Source organism: Phragmites australis, chromosome 9, assembly GCF_958298935.1.
Source record: "Phragmites australis chromosome 9, lpPhrAust1.1, whole genome shotgun sequence".
NCBI lineage: Eukaryota > Viridiplantae > Streptophyta > Magnoliopsida > Poales > Poaceae > Phragmites > Phragmites australis.
This window is the reverse complement of record NC_084929.1, coordinates 7,150,658-7,161,491: the sequence shown is the minus strand read 5'-3', so window position 1 is coordinate 7,161,491 and position 10,834 is coordinate 7,150,658. Positions and strand designations below refer to the sequence as shown.

The 10,834-nt window shown below is 43.4% G+C and overlaps 2 protein-coding genes and 1 non-coding gene across 3 annotated transcripts; 2 read left to right on the top strand and 1 right to left on the bottom strand.

Annotated features, from left to right (window-relative positions):
- Nucleotides 1-2,072: 2,072 nt before the first annotated feature.
- On the top strand, nucleotides 2,073-5,426 carry LOC133928573 (hexokinase-7-like). Its single transcript, XM_062374981.1, has 9 exons — nucleotides 2,073-2,553; nucleotides 3,228-3,378; nucleotides 3,469-3,648; nucleotides 3,811-3,885; nucleotides 4,000-4,155; nucleotides 4,265-4,363; nucleotides 4,458-4,588; nucleotides 4,694-4,775; nucleotides 4,869-5,426. The coding sequence occupies exons 1-9, from the start codon at nucleotides 2,369-2,371 to the stop codon at nucleotides 5,199-5,201; spliced, it is 1,392 nt and encodes a 463-aa protein (XP_062230965.1). The 5' UTR covers nucleotides 2,073-2,368; the 3' UTR covers nucleotides 5,202-5,426.
- Nucleotides 5,427-6,333: 907 nt separating this feature from the next.
- On the top strand, nucleotides 6,334-6,559 carry LOC133929950 (small nucleolar RNA U3). The gene has a single exon (XR_009911679.1). It is a non-coding gene; the product is annotated as a small nucleolar RNA U3 (small nucleolar RNA).
- A 1,027-nt stretch (nucleotides 6,560-7,586) lies between these two features.
- On the bottom strand, nucleotides 7,587-10,488 carry LOC133928574 (proteasome subunit beta type-7-A-like). The gene is made up of 9 exons (XM_062374982.1): nucleotides 10,325-10,488; nucleotides 9,891-10,032; nucleotides 9,123-9,264; nucleotides 8,932-9,028; nucleotides 8,786-8,855; nucleotides 8,602-8,706; nucleotides 8,344-8,442; nucleotides 7,895-7,985; nucleotides 7,587-7,809 (listed from the first exon to the last, which is right to left on the bottom strand). Exons 2-9 carry the CDS (start codon nucleotides 10,029-10,031, stop codon nucleotides 7,733-7,735), a joined length of 822 nt encoding a protein of 273 aa, XP_062230966.1. The 5' UTR covers nucleotide 10,032; nucleotides 10,325-10,488; the 3' UTR covers nucleotides 7,587-7,732.
- Between the last annotated feature and the right edge of the window lie 346 nt (nucleotides 10,489-10,834).

Below are 10,834 nucleotides of genomic sequence, written 5' to 3'. Positions count from 1 at the left end.
GTTATTTCAGTTTATTTATTTTCATAAGTGGATATGAAGTCACTTTTTTCTTCTTCTAAGAAACATGGAGTCGTATTAAACCTAGACTTGTTCAACTAGTAGATATACTTAAAAAAGCACGCATATTGCATCTTTGAACACGAAATAGTTGGGACAAAATGGCATTTTGAATGCCAAAAATTAACGTGTTCGCGTCCAATTTTTTTATGTGGAATGGAATGTGGAAACAAAAGGTAGAAGAGAATGAATCAGCCGATAAAAATCATATATCAATACGAGAGTGGAGACAAAATGGGAGTGATCGGAAGTTGCGGAGTCGACAGCCGACAGCCGACAGCCGAGGCGGCAGATTGTGTCAACTTGGGAACCTTTGGGTGGGCCCACCACCTGGCACGATCGGAGGTGTCAATCCCACCGGCCACCACAAACCAGCTGCCAGTGCCACGTCACACCTTTGACCGAAGAACCGAACGCCGCCACCTGCAAAATCGCAAGAGACGGCCTTTGCTACACTGTATTTTCTGCTTGTGCTTTTTTTACGGATCAGGATAAAATCCTGAAATCATAATATTGGAAAACAACTTTCAAATACAAACCTAACGATACTATTTTACTCCCTCTAATCTAAAATAAATATCGTTTTAAGTTATACGTAATTAATTGTTTCAAACTTTGATCATAAATTATTTTTTATGTATTGAATTTGAATACTTAAAAATAACATTGGTAGGTTTGTCTCAAAATATTTTTATAATAATATATTTTTACTATATTTTATTAATATATTAAAAATAATAATTAAAATTGTATTTAAGAATTATGTCTATATCTAAAATGTTACTTATTTAGAACTAAAGTGAGTATATCATAATCTAGAGGGAGTATATCATAACGTTTACATGTCGTTTGACTAATTATTAGTCAAAGTTTTAAACTAGTGCTTAAAAAAACCCTTGAAATCCCGTTGAGTCAAAGGCATGCAGACTGTTCATGCGATTCCCGTGGGCAGAGGAGGAGAAATTCAAAGCAGCACTCTTGGCGAGGCAATGCCAAAGGATTACATGAATAAATAATCCCGTAAATCCATTAGAATTACTTTCATCATTCATAAAAATATCATCTTTTACAAAATTATTTATTATCAGAGGAATAATTAAGGGAATTTTATCTCTGGACACTGATAAAACGTGATTTGGTCAACACTACATTGCACTCGTTTTTTTTCCTGGTCGCAACGCAAAAATATGTCTTAGTCTACAACACATCGTCCAGATTAAAATAATATTTTTTAACCTGAGAGGAGAGAGAGGGGTGGTGAAAGGACACTTCTGCTCTTGGCCTCCCGTCTCACCCATTTCCCCTCTCTCTTCAGCATCTTTGGAGGAGAGAGGGGTGACAGAGGGAGTGAATCGGGGAAGTTGGTTGGCAGAGATGGGGTTCACCGAAAGCGCGAGAGGGTGTGGAAAGCCGATCGTGGCGGACGGATCTCTGGTGGCAGCTTGAGGTGCGAGCTGCAGGCGACGCGGTGAAGCTGCGGGCTGGGAGCCCGCACGACGGCAGAAGGACGCGCGGGCGAGGCCAGGATGATGCGCGCGAGGGCGACGGAGGGCGTGGCGGCGTGGGCCAGTGGCGCGACGAGTACGGCGGCGACGCCACATGTGCGGTGCGCTTGTCGGCAGCATGCATGCGAGTGGCGGCCTGGCGCTGTGGCGGGTTCGGCTCGCCAACATCGCGGTGTCTATACTGCTCGCGCTCAGGGAGATCTATGAGGGCTAACTCTACTTGCGTCTAGGGAGATCCATGGCATGGGCAAGTGGTGGAAGAGCTCGTCGCGATGCTCCTCGACTAAACCGGAGGAAGTGAGTAAGAGGAAGAAGAAAGACAGGAACAACAAAGTCTTTTTACTCACCCCTCTCCTAAATAATTATTTTATACGTACCATATCCTACAGATCACACCACAAAATTGTAATGTCTATCGGACAAAACCGACGAGTGAAATATCCCATAAACAAATCCACATTTTATCAGACACAAAAATCCTAATAACTACTATTGTAGCTACCGCGGGGGTCGAGTCCGATGGAATCTGCGGGGCTGGCGAAACCCAAATCCTCCTCCAAGAATTGGATATCCGTCTAGAAATAGCCAAGAAATATTCTCACCGCGAAGATTAATCCCACGAGCGCTGACCAATCACCAACCTCAGTCTCTTGCTCGGGATTTCGATCGGTCCGTGTCCCCCTGGGATCTCGGCATTCCTCCCAAGGCCGCACGCCCGCACGCCAGCTTTCGCGGTGACCAGAGCTCGATCGGTTGCGGTGGCAGAGGGAGCTTCGAGGCGCGCAGGGGTTTCTTGGTCGAGGCCCATGGTGGCGGAGGCGGAGATGGCGGGGCGGGTGGTGGCGGAGCTCCGGGAGGCGTGCGCGACGCCGGCGCCGCGGCTGAACGAGGTGGCGGCGGCGATGGAGGGGGAGATGACGGCGGGGCTGCGGGAGGAGGGCCGAAGCAAGATCAAGATGATCATCTCCTACGTCGACAATCTCCCCACCGGGTACGGAATAGGTTAAAAACAAAGCTGCAAAATCCATGCTTTGTTTTTTTTTGTTCGTGTTTCGAATTCCAAATCTCCATAAACTCGATGATATGCTTTGGTTTTAGTGTGTGAACATTACCTTCTTCATTTTCCTAGCTTCAGTTAATACCACTCGAAATCGGGAAATTGCTAGTAGTATTAAGATTCAAGAGTGCGATGTCTCGTAGTACTCGAAATGGGCAAAATCAAAACAAGACCTAGCAGATGATAGCGTGTTTTTAGTTGGCTGCTACATGTCGTTGCAATCCATAAGTCGTTCACCGGTTGACGCGCAGCGCATACAAGATTAGCCGTTCGGATAAACAAACGCCTGCCTGGTAAATGAGAGAATAAATTGATGATTTGCCACTCGAAAGATTGACTATGATGCCACTCATGTTAATGAAACGTGGGACCATCTGAGTCAATAACTATGGCCCAGAGTGGCAAATAAGCTAATCCACTGCTTAGCGGTGGCTCGTAAATGAGATGGCTTAGGGCAAATTGGTAAAGAAATTTCGTTTTTGGTATACTCAAACAGATAAATTTCAGTCTGAAGGTCATCTCCTTATCTTTTACCACCGATTTATTCCTATGCATGCCTCTGAAGTCAATTTCCTTCATGTTATTGTACAAAAAAAAAAAAAAATCAGGAATGAAGAGGGCTTCTTCTATGCCCTTGATCTTGGAGGAACAAACTTCCGCGTCTTGCGTGTGCAGCTCGCCGGCAAAGAGAAGCGCGTAGCGAAGCGTGAATCCAAGGAAGTCTTGATCCCTCCTCACCTGATGTCAGGCAGCGCTTCGGTGAGTTACAGCATGCTTCATGTTGTCAGTTTTCACTGCATCGTCCATCGGCACTTCCTCATCATCCATAATGTTGCTGATTTCCTTCAGGAGCTGTTTAGTTTCATTGCGTCAGCAGTAGCCAAGTTCGTCGCGAACGAAGAACGCAATGACATGCCTGATGGCAAGCAAAGGGAGCTGGGGTTCACCTTCTCTTTCCCTGTGAGACAAACATCGATTGCGTCGGGCACACTTATCAAGTGGACCAAGGCGTTTTCGATCCAAGATGCTGTAAGCCTTCCCTTGCGACCATGCTTCCAACGAATCCTTTTTTTTTTCTTTCTTCCATGGTGTCGCAGCAACTCTGCGTACGTTTATGCAAAAAATTTGCAGGAACTATGCTGTTCGTTCTTAGACCAAGTCATTTATGGAATTACCTCTTGAACATGTTAGGTAGGCGAAAATGTTGTGGCTGAATTGCAGACGGCCATGGAGAAGAAAGCTGTTAACATTCATGTGGCTGCACTGGTTAGTTCTTGGTTCCCCGTCTGATAGAGTACTTCGTGTTACCACTCTTGTCAAACGAACACACGCTGTTCCTATGTTGGGAGCACAGGTTGATATTATGTTTTCATGGTTTAGATCAATGACACTGTTGGGACACTGGCTGCTGGTAGATACAACGATGAGGATGTCGTCGTTGGTGTGATATTAGGTACCGGCTCAAATGCCGCATATGTTGAAGAGGCAAGTGCCATACCGAAGTTGGAAGGCGAGTTACCTAAATCAGGAAACATGGTACAGTTGGATACTAAAATACTTCCCTCACTTCATGTAACTAATGTATACAACATGCAGTTATCTCTCTGCTTTTCACAGACTTCGCACCATGCTTTCTGCATTTTAGGTGATAAACACGGAATGGGGCAATTTCTCCTCATCCTGCCTCCCAATCACAGAATATGATCAAGCCTTAGATGAGGAGAGCTTAAACCCAGGAGAACAGGTAGGTTTGTCTAGAAATATGCACGATTCTCTCATTCATGTTCATAAACCTTTGCTTTACACAGTTTTTTTTTTTAACTATGACTCCTTTTCAGATCTTCGAGAAGTTGATTTCAGGAATGTATCTAGGTGAAATAGTAAGGAGGGTGCTTCTCAAAATTGCCTTGCTGTCTACGCTCTTCGGCAATGTCAACCACACCAAGCTCAAAACTCGCTTCATTCTGAGGTACATTTATTGATGCATCAGGCACCTCTATAATTTCTTGAAGCACGCATACAAAATCCAATTCAACATATGCTGATCATATGTCTCTCTGTGTTTGACATTCAGGACTCCTGATATCTCTGCAATGCACCATGATGAAACACCCGACCTGAGCTTTGTGGCTGAAAAACTGGCAGACAACCTGAAGGTAGGCTCGATCCTCCATCTCAGCACTGATCTGCAGTTCTTCTATCCATGCACCCCTGCATACAGACACATGACATGACATGAACATTTGCAGATCAGAGACACATCCTTGGAGACGAGGAAGATGGTTGTCGAGATCTGTGACATTGTCACCAGTAGGTCTGCCCGTCTGGCCGCAGCAGGGATCGTAGGGATCCTCAGGAAGATCGGGAGGGGCGTCCCTGGTGACGAGCGGCGGTCGGTCGTCGCCATTGATGGCGGCCTGTTTGAGCATTACACCGAGTTCAGGCAGTGCTTGGAGAGCACGCTGGTCGAGCTGCTCGGGGAGGAGGCGTCGAGGTCCGTGGCGGTGAAGCTCACGAAGGATGGGTCTGGTCTTGGTGCCGCCCTGATAGCAGCAGCTGCTCACTCCCAGTACCAGCACTGAATCGGTGAATCACGGTGTTCATTGCGCGTGTTGCTGCCTTTTTTACTGACACTGTTGATGCACTTAGACTCTAGTGAAATTCTGTATGTTCTCATAGAAGTTTTGTTTGGACGACCCTTCCAAACAAATGTTCAAATAGAAAGTGGCTTATGTGTGTTATTATTAATTACAGGCATACACTGAATCACTTCAGATCAAACAGTTTTGAGTTCTAGTTTTATATTATTTCTGGAGTGTTTTTCTTTTTCCTCTTTTTTTGTTGGATTTCCCCCTTTTTAGAGTGTAGGGATGGCAATAAGCACAATACCCGTGGGTAGAAACTATACAAATTCGTACTCGAGAGCTAATTCTCAAATCCACACTTGCACTCATTACCCACCATGGGTACACACGCGTCTGCTCCCTGTGGACAACATCACATACTTGTGGACATGCCCGTATGCGAGGTGAGGCAGACATCAACAGTTGGGGCGGACGGGGGCAGCTGGCACGGGTGCCAATTTATATACCATAAAATGAAGCGGGTTCTAATTTATATACCACCAAATGAAGCGGTCACAGGTATAACTATTTTATGCTCGTTGGGGTTAATATTAAACCCGTACTCAAACACACGAGTAAAAAAACATCCCAAACCTATTAAGGTTTTTATCCACAGACACCGGAGTAAACTACGAATATTGCCATCCCTAGATTCAAGCACGGTGAATAAGGGTCTATTTGTTTCGTGCTACTTCTGGTTTCTGCTTCTGTAAGAAGTCCAGAAGCTTAAATAAACGGGTTTGTTGAAAAATAGTTTCTGGGGAAATCGGAACTCTGCTTCTGAGGAAATGAATTAGAAGCTGAGAAGCTAGCTGAGAGTAATTTTTCTGAGAAGTAGTGTGCTGAGAAAAAAATTCTTGTAAAATTCAACAGCTAAAATCCAAAAACAACTTTTCAGAAAATAAAAAACACAGTTTTTTAAAGTAGAAACAGAAACCCAAACAAACAGGCTCTAAATCGAGTTACCATGTCGTTGACCGTTGTAATGATAGAAGGGGTATTCAAAAGCTTAGGCCCTTGCCAGAAGAACGGCCTACGGCCCGAAACAAATTGTCATGTTGATAAGTTGAGCTCATGCTTCAAACGAAACATGAGCTCCACTTATTTGAACAGGATATGTTCTGTAGGATCTTACCGCTGCATCCCTAGACTAATAAGGAGGCCAGCACTAAGGTCTGGTTGATTACATCTGACCTGTAGGCCAGAGCGTGATTAACGGTGAGGCACGGAGCGTTCATGCTCTGTCCGGATCTGTAGAGGATCGTTCCTGGCCAGGCTTGCCTGTCTGGGGTGGCCCACAGGTTGTCTGACAGGCTCACAAATCTTTTTTCCCCATGTTCGTTTTTGTGTGCTTGATGTGAGTTCCCCAAGCAGAAAAATAGCAGCAGGACATCCTATATTTTTCTGTTTGACCAAATTAAGAATCAACTAATTTCGACTGATTACGTGCTACATAACATAATCTTTTTTTACCGGCTGTAAAAGCTTGATCAGCAAAACAGAGCCCAGTGTTTCCTTACGCAAATGTGACCAACTTGAGGAAGAAAACACAAAGAACAGCATATCATCCACATTTATACGACAATCCACACCAAATGTCAATACATATCTCGCAAATTTGTACATTACAGCGAACTAGTGTAAGATTGTAGTACACTTCAACTCTTAAGCAAAAGATACTGCTATCAAATCTCAACTTTTTTTAGATAATGGAAACATTGTTTCTGTCCATTACACCCTGCGGTGCACACAGGCTAATCAAATCTCAACTTGGTTATATATAAAATGAGAACTGAATACAGATTATCTGACCCCGCAATTGAGACTTTGACATGGTCACAAACCTGTACTGCACTTTTAGAATTTGATGGAATAGTCTTATTTTTATTTTACCACCGCCTAATTATGTTACTTAATAAGTAGCCATTACTAGCGGCATTGTATATAAGAAAAAGAGAAAACAAATGTTCATTTTACTCCGCTGAAATATTTAGGTTGTGTGCATATGTTCTTAAAGCTCCTTGGGTTCATTTACCCCCAAAACTTCCATTATCTTTGCTGTGCTCACCACCTCATCTCTCTTCTGCTCAGATGCCGGTTGGCATCGCCAGTGATTCACATTGCACTAGGTAGACAGCCCGCGAAGAGCAGTAGCAATGCGTCACCATTGGGTACTCAACAGATTTGCAATTAGATTAGGGCACCCAGCTGTCATATCATGTAGCACCTGTCCATCCATCCTAGCCAAGTTCAGGGCCAAATGTGTTTGCTAGCACTTTCCCTTATCGTGAACCTATCAACCAATGGTAACCTCTCAAAGAAAAATATACCATAGCATCACAGTTAAGACAAATGCTTCCTTCAGAAACAAGTGCTCGTAAATGTGTCAACATCAGAAACATTTTTAGCATAAAATCTGGATTAAGTCCACTAAGAAAAATAACGTAAATTCTGAGTATGACTGCTTGTCCGAATGTAACCACACGAGATTACTCCTCCATTGCATCACCACCCTCAGCGACCTCAACCTTGGGCTTCAGCTGTGTGATCTTTGTGGACAATATCTCTGCAAAAAAGAACATACTCATATATAACTTTGTACCGTTCAAGCATGCCCAATGTTCTGTCTCGTTCATTAATAAGGAACTCACCAGTCTGGCCCTTGGTGAAGCTGTATCCTTTCGAACTAACGTAAGTTCTTGGATTTGGCAACTGGTGGTTCCTCAAGTATTCTGTCTTCCCCTGGAAATGTTAAAAGGAGTTGGTCAGCAAAGCAGGAGGAAAATAACAACAGGGCGTACCACTTTGAAGAGTTAATGAGAACATATTTCAGGTTCTTCAGTTTGCTCAAGAAGCTTCTACGGCAAATGGTAGAATGCAAGATGCAGTGTTATAGATTACTCACTTGGGCATTATATTCATTGGAAATTAATGATAACAAGTGTAAGTTAAATATGTGCAATATATATCATCAAAGTCGACAAATATAATGCTGCAGAGATTTTTTGGAAGCTCATTTTCTGACAAGTAAACAATACATTCGTTCTTTAACATTTGCAGTATTTTGTCAATTTCAGGAAACAAAACAGAACTCGTGTACCTTGGTTATCACACAGACATCCACGTTGCTACCACTACCCAAGTCATTGAAGATACCAGCACAGATTGCCTCGGCCACAAGTTGTATTCCCTCTCCCCTCTAAAAGATAAAAATGAATTAGTTGATGCAAACATAACATAACAACATTATACAATATTAACTTTCGCAAATCAAAAGAACATCATGAAATGCTACTTCAGTCACCACACGTGACAATACTAATATTAAGTGCAGAAACTATTACACTGGCCCACTTACTGTAAGCCCTTCTTTGTACTTCGATTCAAACACCGACATTGCAGCAAGAGATCCAGAACCCATCGTGGCAAACGGAAGAGTATCTGTAGAGCCATGCGGGTAAACCTGCACATTCCATAGTTAATATAACTAGCCTAATTTCTCTTACCATAAGTTCAACAAACAATTATACTCAATTACTCACAGTGTGTAGGTGCGGTCCAGTACAATCTACTCCACCAAGAACAAGGGCTGCACTGACATGGCCTTGATACCTAAAAACATAATGGCATATGTGAGATGTTGACAGAATGACAGTAAGATGTAAGTGTATGTGAGAGAGGAGCTCACTTGAAAAGGTGTGACTTCAGTAGTGTAAGAGCGGTTACAACTCTTGACTCACGACCAGTTGCATAACGGTGAAGCTGTAACTGGGAGCTGACCATATCTGAAGTAAAAGAAGCAAACGTGGGAAAGAAATTCAAGGAAAGAAATGAGTTGTAAAGGGCATCAAGATGCCATTTCCTCTCTTAATTCTTTACCTGTAACAGCCTCAGTGTCAGCAGCAGTTCCTGCTCCACAGCAGTATATGTTCGGTGCCATAAAGTGAATTTTCTCACAGTTCTTGTCAGCAACTATAGGCCCCTCAGTTGCCCTCGTGTCTGCCCCAAGAACAACCCCATCCTAGATATCAAAACATGGTTTAGTGCAACGTTAACATCAACACAGGCATAAAAAAGAATACCTATTCAAACACGTGAATGCCAAGTTTTTCATCCATTAGCACTGAGTTAAAAGAGATGGTACATGTAATAAAAGTTTCTTACAAAAGCGTTAAAGGCGAAATTATCATCCATTAGATTTATTCAATCAGAAGTTGAGGCAATTCAGGTTTTAATTGGGATTTGCCAGATCATCATTTCTTGAGCATTTGTATGTGTACTTTTTCCCATGAGCAAATACAGAAACTAGAAGGCTAGAAACAAACATAAAAAAGAATGGCATGCAAACTTGTTAACAATTAACAAATTATACTAATTATTCTACTATCATCGACATGTAGCACAATGTGGGCATGTGCAACAGGAGGTTAACAGGTGATATCAGACAGAGTTTCCAAAGTTCCAGCTGTTCACCACCCCTAAAAGAAGTGTTAAACCAAACATGACAAAACGGTAGCACTAAACTGCTATGGTTATTATCCATTATGGTTCACGCTCATCGAAGTGGCATATACGGAGACCTCGAACCAGCATAAGACGCGCTTAACCCTAAATGGCAAAGAGTAAAACAAGAGAACGCGGCCGCACCTGAAACACGAGGCCGACAATGGTAGTCCCGGTCTTCCTGAACCCCGGGAGCTTGAGGCCCTTCTTCTCCAGCATGTTGTTCCTCCGGCACAGGTCGAAGCTGAACCCACCCTTCGTCGGGAGATCCATCGAACCCACCATCCTGCAACGGCAACAGCACAGATCAAGATCACGTCAAATCGCCACAAGTCGACAGCCCATTCGCCATAAACCGCACAACCTGGCGCTAGCCCCCTCCCGAATCTAGCGAACCGCGAGCTCAAGAGCGGAGCAGTAGGGATAAAGAAATCAAATTGCAGCTGTGTTCTTCTCATGGGGGAGCAAAAATAACAAAATAAATCGCATCTGAAGAAAACGCTAGAAATCCGCTACTTTCTTCCCGATTTGCAGCGGGAAGAAATCGGAAGGGGGATCAATTCCGGTCGCGCTCGCACCTGATCTGAGGCCGGAGACGACGCAAGAGCGAAAAGCAGCGAGGGTTTGGCTTTCTCTTGCGCCTCTTTTTTTCTTCTTTTTCTTTAGACTTTTAGGATGTAAATTGAGCCGCAAGTGGGGTTGGATTGGAGAGGAAGAAACAATGGAAGGGTTAGTGCTGGGCTTTGGATTTCATGGGCCTTTAGGCTAACTCCAACAGAGTCAGTGAACCATCCGTAAAACACTGTATTTAGTACTTTTGTCGATTATAGTTTCTATATTTATCTCTAATAACTACTCTAAACCTTTTTTTTTTACTGCTACAGTAAAGTAGGATGAAAATGAGGATCGACAAATTTGCGGCTAAGAACAGGATCCCGCAACACTGTAGCTAGAGTATGCGTGTGGATCCGAGGGAAGTAGGAGGGTAATGAAAGGTAGGAAATAAAGTAGCTATTGGAGATGGGAAAATAGGAGATGCTGTAATAGTGTTAGAGGATGCTGTAATAGTGTTATAGAGGATGAATTTT